We start from the raw sequence: 14,455 nt of genomic DNA, 5'->3' as shown, positions 1-14,455 counted from the left end.
ACAGATCACACTTTCCTTCATCGTAGCTGAGGAATACACTGTCAATCCTTCAGTTTACCTCCTCTGTTCTCTTGTTTTCAAAAGTATTTTAAAGCAGAAATGCAAATTTTGCCACAAACTCTCAAATGGGGACCATGCCTAAAACCTTCTCCAATCTCGACAATCTTGCAGTAGGTAAGGTAATGAGACTGATGCACAGACATGTCAGGCAAAACAATTTGCTTACAAACAATGAAAACATTGGACTTTGAAAGCCATTGTCAACCTATAAAACTGTAGATACACAGTTTACACTATACCTAATATATGCTAAACTGAACCTGAGATTGCTGGTTGAGAAGGAAATAATTAATTCCTTAGCCTTATTTAAGGAGGGTCTTATTGTAGCACTAAATTCTACTTGCCTCTACTATTATTGATAGAGACCGTTATTAATTTTATTTGTTGAGCTACCTTTATCATGCTTATTATTATAATTGTGATAGAGGATCATTGATAAGATATTAGTGATATTCAGTTCTTGTAGTTTACTGAACACTGTCTGGCAATAAGCTCTTGTGTATTTTGCAAGTAATTATAATGAGGTGGAGAAAACAGTACATGTTATGTTGTTTGATAACCAGTGGAGTAGCACTTCTAATCAAAGGTATTTGAATCCTAATGATAATCCATTCTCATTGGATAACACTCTTAATGTACTCCTGCTGCTATCGTATTGTTAAACCATCCTAACTTGAGGCTAGGGATGGAGGGGAAAGGAGTGCATTAAGTCGAACTGTCACTGTTCAAACAGTAGTAATTATGGTTCTAAATAAAATGTGAATAAACCTTAAAGTCTACCAAAACAAAAGAAGCTGGAAGAATGTTATCATTGGTAAAATTTTAAAATTTGCACAGTCTACTTTTACAGGCCCAATCATACATCAAAAATCATGAATTGTGAGAAGTATTTGTATCGGTCTGATCTTTTCATCACATTTAGTGACTTACCCAGAGTAGTATTTGGAGATTTGTAAACCAGTTTGTCTTTGGGAAGTCACATTACTGAATTATTGAAAATAGGTTGAAGGTAAAGGGCAAGCAAATTAGCATTTAATGCATTAAAACCCAACAGTGTCTTGAGACAAAAGAAGAGTTTAGTAATTTGCAAATGAGTAGAGTTGGAGATTGCATCCAGAAAGATAAGTATAGGCAAAATGACAGATTAATTTCTGATGCAATATTTCAAACTGAGCATCTTTGTGTTCTATTCCCATTTGCATCAATGATGTCTTACTTGATGAGGATTAATTTTTCAACAGTGCCAAGACTGCACACCTGCAAGTACTATGAGAAACATAGATGAACCTGTCAACACAGTGTATTGTGGTAGGAGCCATATGTGTTCACAACAGATGCCAAGGAAAGGATCTACATGGCATGCCACTTCACAGCTGGTAATAGTTATATGATGGTATTGAGATGCCAAGGTCGGCATCCAGAACTTGTGAAGGATGCTGATCCTAATTCAACAGAATGCCAGCTGACCACAAATGGACCTGATGCATGTATCAGCAGAGGGGCTCTTCAATAATCAGGAGATTGGGCAGGTCGCCATCATGCCCTATGCCGAAGAACATTTTGAAACTTTGCTTTGCAATTTAGAGGATGTGTTTTAAAGTTAGCAGTGTTTATGACAATGCTTCATGCTGAGAATGTGTTCTCATTTGAATCAAGGAGTACTTATTTATAATTGTAGATGCTGTAATGAAAATCGTCAGTATCCAGAATTGCTTCTATTTGAACAGCAACTCTGCAATCGATTGCCATTAGCATTCCTAACTGGTGGCATCATTGCACGAGTCCCATCTCTTCTGATATTTGCACAGTGTAAGGAGATGCAAAAAAAATGCCTTGCAGGCTTCTGGAGGGGCGGGTACCTAACAGGGCCATGTTCTACCGAAACTGTGGTCTGGCTGCCTGCCTGCCCAGTTGTTCCTTGTAACCCTTGCAGTTTTCCAAGGCCCTAAGATTTGGGGGAAATGTGAGTGGTTTTTTTTTTAAGTTTTGGAATAATCATCATTATAAATGTTTTAGATTCATGTACTAGTTGTCCTGGCACAAGAATCACAAAAAGCTAGCATGCAGGTACAGCAAGTCATTAGGAAGGCAAATGGGACGTTGGTGTTTATTACAAGAGGAACGAAGTATAAAAATAGGAGAGTTTTGTTACAGCTGTACAAGGCACTAGTGAGACTGCATCTTGGTTTTGGTTTCCATTGCATTAGAGGCAGTTCAGAGAAGATTCACTCAACTGATTTCTGGGATGAAGGAGTTGTCTTATGAGGAAAGTTGAACAGATTGGGCCTATGCCGATTGGAGTTTAGAAGAGTGAGTGGCAATTTTATTGAAATATATAAGATCCTGAGGGGACTTGATAGGGTGGAGACTGAGAGGATGTTTCCCCTTATGGGAGAGATTAGAACTAGGGGACACAGTTTAAGAATAAGAGGTCTCCGATTTAAGACAGAGATGAGGAGAATTTTTTTTTCTGAGCTTTGTTAGTTTGTGGAATCCTCTTCCGCAGAAAGCAGTGGAGGCAGGGTCATTGAATATTTTTAAGGCAAAGTTAGATTGACTCCATTGTCAATCAAGAATCTAAGTGTACAGTGGGTAGACAGGAAAGTGGAGCTGAGACCACAATCAGATCAGCTATGATTATATCAAAGGGCGGAGCAGGCTCAAGGGGCCAAATGGCCTATTACTGTTCTTAATTCCTGAGTTCTTGCATTCTTTATACAGCCCCCACTGTTTAGAGGGGGCACATTTGTGTGAATGTGTTTTGTCCCTTGTACATGCTGGTATTTGGGTTAGATCAATTTTAAGCTGAATTTCTAAACAGAATATTGGTGATTCTCTAAAGTAGAGATCAGAAAGTGGCACCTTACAGGCACCGTGTCCACATTTATTGCAACCAATTATCTATGCTCAATAAATCAGGGATAAGGAGAGAAATTCTAACAAGAGTACATTTAAGGACCTGACTAATCTTGTGCCAAGGATTCAGTAAAAATGGTTTATATAATTCTGAAATGCCAATGTGATAATGGGCATCTCTAGGCATGCCCCATTAGACATTCGTCTGCACCCTTCAGCTCAAAAACTCTTTTGTGTGCATGTCAGCCATGGTGAGGACAACAGGGCACTTGAGACCTTGGTTAAAGGTAGAACCAACAGTGTATCTCCTTAGCCAATGAGATTTAGAAAGAAGCAGAGGAACAAATGAGGAGGAGCGTGAATTACAGTCAAATCAAATTTATGGGGAGATGGTAGCATAGTGATAACGGACTAGTAATCCAGAGCTCCAGGCTAATACCCTGGGGACACAGGTGAGAATGCCACCATGGCGGCTGGTGGAATTTAAATTCAATTAATAAAATATGGAATTGAAAGCGAGTCTCAGTAATGGTGACCATGAAACTATCATCGATTGTTGTAAAAACAAATCCGGTTCACTAAAGCCCCTTAGGGAAGGAAATCTGCTGCCCTTACCCGGTCCAGCCTACATGTGACTCCAGACCCACAGTAATATGGTTGACTCTTAACTGCCCTCTGAAATGGCCTAGCAAGCTATTCAGTTCAAGGGCAATTCTGGATGAGCAACAAATGCTGGCCTTGTCAACGATGCCCACATCCCATGAAAGAATAAAGAAAAAAAAAATCAGCAACTGAAAAAGAAAGATTAGATTGAGTCAGAGATAGAAATAGATAAAGGGTAAATAAGAAAATAAATTAAATTAAAAATTTGACGTAAATAAAATCCCAATGAACTATTTAGCACCTGGAAGAATTAGACACCCCGATTTAAACTGTTCAATTTCTGGGCAAGAGAAGGTGACGGGCATTGCGTTAACAATTATCACACTGTTAAAAAGAAACTTGTGCTTTGAATTACAAGCCCTAACTTTCCGCGATGAGTTTAACGGTGAATTAATGACCAAACCTCATAAGTACCTAAAATTAACTGGGAGGCTAACGGTGAGATGCCGTCAGTGCAAAGTAAATGGGAGAGCGGCATATGTCGACCAGCCTGGACATTCACACCTCATGGTGCATCTCTTAGTAGCCTGAACTTACTGGAAAACCTGAACATTAATAGTGTGCCATTGTTGTAGGTACAAAATCTGCCCAGTAATTGTAGGATACCAGAAATAAAAACGGAAAATGCTGGAAAAGTGCACCAGATCTGGCAGCATCTGTGAAGCTCTGAAGAAGGGTCATTTGGACTCGAAACATTTACTCTGTTTCTCTCGCCACAGATGCTGCCAGACCTGCTGCATTGTTCCAACATTTTCTGTTTTTACTTCAGGTATCCAGCATCTGCAGTATTTTGCTTTTATATAATTGTAGGATACCATTTTTGGCACAATTAAATGTTGCATTAAAAACTTTTACTAAGCAGCAGGCATTAGGTGTGCCATTGACAAAGCTTGAATAATGATCCACAAATTCCTTACAGTTTTTTTCCCCCTGTGAAACTTGACAACAATAGCAAGAGAGAGAGAAAGCAAGTATTACAAGGAGTAGGTTTCACTAAGATCAACCAGTCATGGAAAGTTCAATACTCTGGTCCTGTGTGCCAGAATCATTAGCAAACCTAATTATAAAGAACAAAGCTCTTAAACACGCTTGCTGCTTTCCCTTGCAATACTTCAGGTTTGGGGGAATAGATCAAACCACGGCAGACAAATGCAACAATACAACCATCACAGAACTTAATGACAGGTAATTGCACTTTAACAGGGTGCAAACAGCTGCTGAACTGCCTAAGGCTCAGATATAAGCACTGTCTTTGTAATGAACACCAATGGTAATGGGAAATAGCATCACTTGCCAGATATAGGTGGCTGTCTGGGATAAACTGGAGCATAGACTCATAGGGGAGAATTTTGTCCCCATCGGTGGGGTTGGGCAGGAGCGGGCGCAGAGCTGATCGCCGCCAGTGATCAGCTGCACGCCGCCATTTTACGTCGGCGGGGCAATTAAGTCACACCCAGTGTGACACGCACCTGGAAGCACTGAGCGCTCCCTGTGCAGGTGGGGGGAGTAGGCTGAGTCGGGGCCTGTGCAGGCCGCCTGGGCTCTTCACCTGCCCGCCAACCTTAAGGTTGGACAGGCAGTTCAGTGAATTATTTTAATTGCTGTTTAAATGGCCTCAGTAGGCCTTTGACAGTTCGGCAGGCACGCAGCCGACTCCAGTGCGCGCCCACCGAACTCAACATCTTTATGACATGCGGTAAGTCGGGACGCACGCCCGATGTCACCGAGCGTCATTTTACACGTCGGTGAGTGGGCCCCGCTCCTGCTCGCCGACCCAAAGATTCTGGCCATAGAGTCATAGGCCAGATTTTTCCCGTCGGTGAGCAGGGGGCGGGGCCCGCTCGCCGATGTGAAAATGACGTGGGATGACGTTGGGAGGAACCCCCGACGTCATCCCGCCCCATTTAAATATTCAGACATGGAGCGGCCTCAGGGGGATTAGTTTGATTATGAAGAATTAAAATAAAGAAAAAACTTTATTCAGACGTGTCCCCTCATGTGACAGCCGACTCCGGTGCATGCCCGCCGAACTGAAGATCTGAATGATGCGCGGTGACGTCGGGACGCACGCCCGACATCACTGTGCATCATTTTACGCTTCAGCAAGCTGGGCCCACCCCCATACGCTGACCAGAAGATTCAGGCCATTGTTTCTATCATTGTTAAGTTACTGCCCAACTCACTGTTAACAATTGGAGCGTTTTTATAAATAGTCTATTGCCTAAGGTACGTTTTGGTCATCATTCTTCTAAATGGCATTTCCAATTATGTTTATTGAGCTCCTACAAATTTCGGGAGGGTAGCAGGGTCTTTTGAAACCTCAGAGGATGGTTGTCCCTGCCCTTTTGTGATTCGCCCCAGGCCCAGCTAAGGGTCAGGTTATGAGCCATGACCAGCGGTGGAACCAGTGGATTTTCGGTGGCGATGGCAGAAGAGGTAGAATCTTGAGGGACAACAGCCACTTTCAGGTGAAGGATTCCGGAAGAGGACTTGCGTTTCCTTTAAGCACACAGAAGGAAGGCAACGGCAAATCATCTCATGTACTTTTTACCGTAGTCACATTGCTCATTGTTCATTGAAGTTGAAAATGGGATGCCCTTCAAGCAACTGAAGAGGAAAGCATAGGACTTGGAAGCATGAAGAAGTGAGCAGGGGATATTCCCTTGGGCAGATTTCCACTACAAATTTCTTTATCACAGTTGCACCTTATTGATTGTCATTTCATGATACAGCAACAAATCACAAGTGCACTGTTGGGGAATACGGCAATCATGAGCATGCAAAATGGTACATAAACTTTCAAAGAAAATTTAGAATAGTGTTATGAGAACTACACTTACCTCGTTGGAGAGCGGGGGTCGGGAACTTCAACTCCCAACAGACCTCAGAACTTTTGCGCATGTGCAGACCGGGAGCAGGCTGTACGTGCGCAGATCTGCATTTTGAGCTCTTTAGGCCCAGCACACCTGTGCAGGAAGAATAATGGTGCATAAACCTGGGTCATATGACTGGGGGGGGGGGGGGGGGGGGGCGGGCACGCCATTGAAGTCCCAAGCAGGGTCAGGAAGAGGACTCAAAGGGAGAGGGGACAGTGAGAGGTCCCAAAAGAAGGGTCCCGGAGAGGGACGGGAAGGGGTCCCAGTTAAGTTAAAAATTAGGTAAAGGGCTGCAGTTATCAGACTTTAAGTGAAGAGGATTCAGGAGAAGCCCTACTAATCAAAGAGGGCTCGGGGAAGCCCTGGTAATTGATGAGAACTCAGGTGAAGCCCGTGTAATCGAAGCAGGCTCGTGAGAAGCCCTGAAGAGCCAAGAAGGCAAAGGAAGGTTGGTGACCCCAAGTTGAGGGCTGTTGGGGAAAAGGTACCCTCTTTGGAGCAGTAGTGTTCTGCTTGGTACGGCCGAAGATCTAAAATTGCGCTTAAGTGCATACTCAGGAATCCAGGGGATCGGAATCTCAGGAGACAAGGTTGAAACCCTGCGAGGTGGCTGTTGTTGATACCGTCCAAGTTGGAGCAACTTGCGGAGAGGATTCCAAGGTTAAATCTTCAAAGGTGAAGACTGAAGTCCCGCGTGAGAGAGGCAGAGTTTCAGATTAATTGTCTCACATTGTTTACTGATTTCTGGGTGGGTTGTTGAGAAATCCAAGACTATGCCCTGCTTACATCAGCCATTTATTATGCAGTGCGATAATAGTTTGCCTGTTAATTCATATATACCTCATACTCTAACGTTCAAGGTTAATATAAGATAAATATTGTAAATTAATTGTTTTGTCTTTCTGACCTTGTACAGGGAGAGGAGGTGGTGGTATAATGGTATTGTTACTGGACTAGTCATCTAGAAACCCAGAATAATGCTCTGGGGACCCAGGTTCAAACCCCACCACGGCAGGTGGTGAAATTTGAGTTCAATAAAAAAAATCTGGAATGATAACCATGAAACAATTGTTGATTGTCATAAAAAACCATCTAGTTCACTAATTTCCTGTAGGAAATCTGCCATCCTTACCTGGTCTGACCTACATGTGATTCCAGACCCACAGCAATATGGTTGAACTTTGAACAAAATGTGTTTGGTCCCTTACTGAATCTTGCCAAAATTTTGGATGTCTGGTCAAGGATCATTGTGATAGCTACATTGGAACTAAAACAACCAGCAAATGCTATTGATTAAAAAAATCTGAACTGATGGTTGAAATGTTTTATGGAAATTTACGTAACTGCTATCTTGGACTTATATTAATGTCACCGTATATTTGTCAGTTTAAGTTTACTTAGGAATGTAGGACTTCGGAGCAGGAGTAGGCCATTCAGCCCTTCGAGTCTGATAAGATCATGGCTGATCTGGTTGTGGTCACATCTCAAATTTCTTGTCTGCTCCCATGACCCTTGACTCCCTAGTCTATCAAAAATCTACTAACTCTGCCTTGAATAAATTCAATGACCCAGACTCCAATGTTTTCTGGGGAAGAGAATTCCACACTCTAACAACCCTCTGAGAGAAAAAAAATTCTCCTCTTAAAAGGGAGACCTCTTATTCTTAAACTGTGTCCCCTAGTTCTAATCTCCACCACAAGAGGAAGCATCTTTCTGGTATCTACGCTGTCAAGTCCCCTCAAGATCTTGTATGTTTCAATAAGATCACCTCTCATTCCTCCAAACTGCAATGGGTAAAGGTCCAACCTAAATAAACTTTCCTCATAAGATAGCCCATTCATTCCAGGAATGAGTTGAGTGAACCTTCGCTGAACTGCTTCTAATGCAATTATATCCTTTTTCAAATAAGGAGACCAAAGCTGTACACGGTATTCCAGATGTGGTCTCACCAATGTCCTGTACAGCCTCAAAATTTGTAGCAATTTAAGGATATTTAAAAAATACAAAATTGACAACATTGATTAAACTTACCAATGGCACTTTTCTTCTTTTTAAAGCTAAATATACCAATGTTTTTCTTCAGGAGCATATCCTTCTCTTTTACTCTCCGCTATAGCCGAGAGCTTGAGTTCATGAGCTTCCCAAAACCTTCAATGTTAGTTGAAGACATTTAATGAGGTAGCAAGCTACAGCTTCCTATTAGTGCCTAGATTTTTGTTTCTTGGGTTCACTGTATCATTGGGCATTGACAGAGCATGCCATGACTTGCTGGGATAAATGTTACAGGGGTTAGGGGGAATGGTGGGGTATTGCTCATCCACGCATTTGGAGGCCAAGTGGGCAGAAACCAAGTTGGGGGGGTGTGTTAACATGTTGAGGGGTTGCCCCCAATGCGTACAGAGCACCTGCTCAAAGGATACACGCCCCTTCCCGCCTTTTAAGCAGTTTGCTTAAAAAACGTCTACCCACTCCCACTCGCCCGCCCATGCCAACCATCTTATGGCATGGGCAGTGTAATATTCAGGTCAACCTGCCTGGTAATAGCTCAATTGCTCGTCAATATGGTGGGCAGGCTGCCGAATCCGGTGCCCGCCTGCCTACTGTATTATGAGGACCAGGTTGGGAAGGCAGTGAGCCTTTTTTTATTCCCACAAAAAACATGCCCAGGGCAGGGTGTGGAGGGTGGGTGTGCGTAAAATCCAGCTCGCTGTTTCTACAAAGCACTGCTTCACAAAATATTCAACAGTGGAGAAACAGCAGCAGCAGCTGATAAGATCATCTTAAGGAGCAATGCAAGTAGCATGTGTGTGCGCATGTGTGCGTATGTGCATGTGTGCAATTGTGCGTGTGCCCGTGTGTGCGCGTGTGTGTACATGTGTGTGCGTGTGTGTAAAAGCATTGAAACAAGTTACATTATCTGCATTCTGTGAAGTATCTTTGATACAAAAAACATGCATATACAAGGATTTCTTTATGTACTTTGCTGTTAAAATGTGTTTATACACTGTTCCAGAAGTACATTCCTCCCACCTATTCAGTCACTTTGCTCACTTTTTTACCAGGAACATTACATGATTTTTTTTATAACCCAGTGAGCAGGCTCAGGTTTAGGTGTCTGGATGTTCCAGTTCCTTCTGTATTCTCTCAAAATACGAATAGCAGTTGGACATAATGTGGCTTCACCTCATCCCTGACACCAATCTACCCTGAACAAAATAATCCTAAAATCATGTGGCTTTGAACCATCCTTCTCCCATTTACATGCACAGGAAGAGTTACTTAACAAGCATCTGCGAGGGGAACAAATCTCTTTGTTTATCTGCCTGGAGTGGGTGAGAAAAGTTTATTATTTATTCATTTCTGCTACAGGAACCAGTCTTGCACCAGGGCTTTCAGGTGCATTTCTAACTCCTTCAATAAAAATTTGCATCCTTTCCCAATCCTTGCAATGGAATGATCTCCCGCTGTCTGTGGGTGATTAGGGAAGATCTGTTAATTGCAGGTGAATATTTTGCCAACATGTAGCTGCCACCCGACATGGCTGCATCACCTAGCAAATGTATTGTTAGAAAATTCAAGTGTTGCCATTGAGATGCATAATGTGAAGCTGATCCATAACTGCCAGTTTTCTGCTTGCACTCAAAGTGAAAATTACCCCAATAGTAGGCAATCAATAAGTGGTTAAAAACATGGTGATAACTGGCAATAGTGGTAACCCTTACACCTGGGGCAGGATTTTCGGGTCATGGGGAGGGCGCGTTGGGCAGGCTCGGGAGCGGCTGGGAAACAGGCCCCATCCACGATTTCACGCCGGTTGACCAATTAACAGCCAAGCCAGCTTGAAAGGCGCACTGAAAAGCTCAGCACTGCCGGGTTGGGGGGTGGGGGCGGGTAGAGGGCGAGCGTGGGCGCGGGGGAGCGCGTAATGGAAGCTCCCTGGGGGCAGAGGGCCGCCTCAGGGAGCTGAAGAATTTAGAAATCAAAAATTCAGATTATTAAATTCTGAAAAAAATGAGGCCCACATAATGTCACTTACCTGAACGTAGGTAATAAAAATTCTGCCCAGACGTCTTTTTTTAAAGTTAATATCGGAAACCACATCCTGCCCTTGGATGAGGTTTCCTCAAAAATGCAAGGGCCGCCTGGCTGATTGGCCTGCCCACCAACTGTAATGTTGGACAGGCAGCGAAAAATCCACATTAATTGAAATTTTAATGGCCTTAACAGGCCTCTTAATTGTCAGCGGGCGTGCTGCCAACTCTCATGTGCGCCCGCTGACCAAAATACCGCGCAGTTGTACAATGACGTTGGGACGCTCGCCCGACGTCATCACGCACTATTTTACGCCCGATCAGGTCTGGCACACACCTGGCGTGGGACATAAAGTTGTGCCGCTGATGTCATCATGTGCCCCTTTTGAAATATAAGGACTGGCTCATTATATGGGATTGATTGCAGAGCATTTACAAAGTGCGGACACAGACAAAACGAGCCGAATGGCAGCCTCCTGTGCTGTACGATTCTGTGGTCCTATTTGATGATGATGCAAAGGGTTCAGAATTTTAGGCGGAGTGTTATTGTCATGGGCAATAACCAAGTCAAAATGTTAAGCAGTAGATGTGCTTTAAAACGGTTTTTCAAACTGCTGAATGATTGCACTTATTGACATAATTCTTACCCGTACAGGAGTAGTCGTCAACCTTAATATAACCCGTTTTGCAGATACAGATGTAGGATCCAGCACCGTTCACACAGATGGTATTCTCTCGACAGTAGTGTTTATTTTGGGCACACTCATCAATATCTATGAATCGAAACAATTTAATAACGAGGATCAGTGAAATCAGCTCCTCCAAAGCACTGAAACAATTGGATGATGTTATTGCAAATAAATAAAGAGAAAAAAAATTGGGCTAGTGTTTCTGTGCAGTTCTGCAGAACTATTTCAATCCTCCCCCATTAAGAAAGAAGCCAGTAGAAAACCAATAGGTGGGAGAAGGTTGCTACCAATCTCTTTGACCCTCTCTATTAAACTGTCTTTGGAATCCACACAAAGACATGTTAAGAGAGCTGTGGCTGAAAGGGCACTTTGTGATTTCTTTGTTTCCTCTTAATGATGAAACTATAAAAAGTGCACGCCAATATTGACTGTCATTTCCTAGTGCACTGTTACAGAGAGGCACTAACTCTCTGCCGTCGATGGCTCATTAAGGCAGCGCTTAGGTGAGCCACACAAACCGAGAAGGTCCAATAGTCAATCTTTGGCCTGTGCTGAGTTACTCACTCTCAGTTTGGGATCATAGGGACACTATAATTGGTCTTGGTGCCCCTACCTTATTCGATGTACAATAGGTAAGGGCAGGATTGGGCACAGCTGTGAAGCCTACAATGTAACCTATTGACAGTGACACTCACTCCCTGGCCTCAGAGGTGAAGAATGGCCAAGGGGTGGGGTCCTTAAGGGTGGACTGTCCATTTTCAATGGAATGGTAACAAAGATTCAGGAAGGGAAGTAAATTGCAAGCAAAATGGAAAATATTCAAATAAAGATAAAAAGGAGACTATCATTGTTTGCTGCTACATATTAGCTGAAGCTAGATACCAGACCCTGAATTTCTGCAGGGTATGTCCCAATCTCCCACTGTAACTTCACAAGTCAATCAGCAGAACTACAACAGAAATAACTAAAATGGTCATTTATCCCATTTTCACATATTCTCAATCATGATTCATGATTCATTCATGATTCTTCAAATGGAAATAGCAGGAGTCTTCATTGCTGATTAACATATTTGGACGGTACACTGAAACGCTTTTCAACAGAAAATGGGTACATATACACAACAATAGTAGCATCAATGCGGTGCAGTTTGGCTTCACATCAACTTTGCAGTCATAGTGAAAAGGCAGCCTGAATCTGTCGTCTGAAACCAAGCCGACAGTGGAGCAAAAATAAGTTCACTCCATTTTGCTTTGGAATCAGTTCACGCCTTTATAACTGATTTACACTCCAAGTTTAGTGTCAGTATAAAGCCAAAACTGCTTTGTACCATTTTTAAACATGAAATATAAATACATGCAAAAAAAAGATTTTAGAATGCTTGGAAAAATTCTGAATGTATTTTACTTCACACTGTAAATTTGTTCCCCATTACATTTGCAACATCGTAACGACCTCACTATGTTTGTAGCAATGGGCATTGATTCCAGCCAAGGGCAGAAGATGGGGAGAGCTAATATTTAATAGTAATGTGCAAACTGGACTTCTGCCTTTCCCCATTGATAGATGAAGAATATTCAAAATGTTATGACGCTTTTGGCTAAATAATGCAAAAAACGCTTGTGGTAAAATTAAATGGGATAGAAATTGACATGCTTTAAACTTGATTTTGAGTGTAAAACGAGTGCAAAGCAAACTGAATTACACCCATCTGCACAAGCTTTGGACCTGCTGCTAAATCCATGGGACCGTTTTTCTAGGCGTCCTACACCAACACAACAGGCACCAGTCCATTGAGTATGTAAGTTAGGTGTTTAGTACATTTGTTCAAATTAGTTAGTGATGAGCAGGGCAGCAGGCAAGACCATCCGCCCCCCCCCACCCCCACCCTCATCCCCCGCCCCGACTCAACCACCACCACACCAACCCTATAACCTGCTGCAATCTACCCTGCTGGGACTTGCCTGTGAACTGCCACAGGTGAAGCAGGCAGCCTGATATTGATGTCTTTGCTAGGGCAAACTGCCTGTGAAGTGAGAGATCTTGGAGTACCAAGTGCACAGGTCCCTGAAGGCAGCAGTTCAAGTAGACAAGGTTGTAAAGAAGGCATATGGAATGCTCTCCTTCATTGGCAGAGGTATAGAATATAAAAGTAAGGATATAATGTTGGAATTGTACAAAACACTGGTGAGGCCACAACTGGAGTATTGTGTGCAGTTCTGGTCACCGTATTACAGGAAGGATGTAATAGCTCTGGAGAGAATGCAGAGGAGGTTTACAAGAATGTTGCCAGGGTTAGAAAAGTGTAGCTACGAGGAGAGATTGGATAGGTCGGGGTTATTTTCCTTAGAACAAAGAAGGCTGAGAGGTGACTTGATTGAGGTGTACAAAATTATGAGGGGAATAGATAGAGTAGACAGGATAAAATTGTTTCCCTTGGTGGAGAATTCTAGAACCAGGGGACATAGGTTCAAGATAAGTGGCAGAAGGTGTAGGGGGACATGAGGAAGAACTTTTTTAAGCAGAGGGTAGTGGGTGTCTGGAATTTGCTTCCCAAGTTGGTGGTAGAGGCAGAAACTCTAAACCCTTTGAAAAAGTACCTGGATCTGCACCTTAAGTGCTGTAAGCTGCAGGGCTATTGGCCGGGTACAGGAAGGTGGGATTAGAAAGGGCACCTGGGTGTCGTCAGGCTGGCATGGACAAGATGGGCCAAATGGCCTCCTTCTGTGCTGTAACTTTTCTATGGTTCTATGGTTCTAAGGCACGCCCAAAAGCAGATATGTGGACGAGGCTCAAGGGCCAACTTCTATTGATCCCCTGGCCTCTCGGTTCAGGCATATATGAGTAATACATCATCAGTTAGACCCCAAAACAAGGCCAGACTCATTTTTAGGGCAACTAACCACAGAACTTGTTCTGCCAGCTTTTAGGGGATGCCATTGGAAAGTTTATTGTGAAATCAACAGCTTCTACTAAAAAATTAATAATTTGTTGGATTTTAATAAAAGGTACCCTTTATGTCTAGAGGAAATACCAAATAAACTAAAATGGTTATTCTAAAATTTAGGTAAAGGGGCTACAAAATGGTTCATTCATTTTGTGGTCCATTTAGGCAGTAACATTTTAATAAACGCTTCGAGTCCGAATGACCCCTCAACAGAACTGTTGAGGGGTCATTTGGACTCGAAACGTTAACTGTGCTCCTCTCCACAGATGCTGCCAGACCTGCTGAGTTTTTCCAGGTATTTTTGTTTTTGTTTTGGATTTCCAGCATCCGCAG

General features: G+C 42.9%; 1 protein-coding gene across 1 annotated transcript in view; it reads right to left on the bottom strand.

Moving 5' to 3' along the window:
* The window catches only part of LOC144696347 (protein kinase C-binding protein NELL2-like), a 303,704-nt gene that overhangs the window by 171,978 nt on the left and 117,271 nt on the right, over positions 1 to 14,455 (bottom strand). Inside the window, exon 13 of the mRNA XM_078567565.1 lies at positions 11,134 to 11,259. Within this exon, the coding sequence (XP_078423691.1) occupies positions 11,134 to 11,259 (126 nt within the window). The remainder of the gene's footprint in view (positions 1 to 11,133; positions 11,260 to 14,455) is intronic.

The sequence above is a fragment of the Cetorhinus maximus genome, chromosome 22 (genome assembly GCF_964194155.1).
Source record: "Cetorhinus maximus chromosome 22, sCetMax3.hap1.1, whole genome shotgun sequence".
Taxonomy (NCBI): domain Eukaryota; kingdom Metazoa; phylum Chordata; class Chondrichthyes; order Lamniformes; family Cetorhinidae; genus Cetorhinus; species Cetorhinus maximus.
Note: the sequence above shows the minus strand (reverse complement) of the source record. Positions and strands in the feature narration are given on the sequence as shown.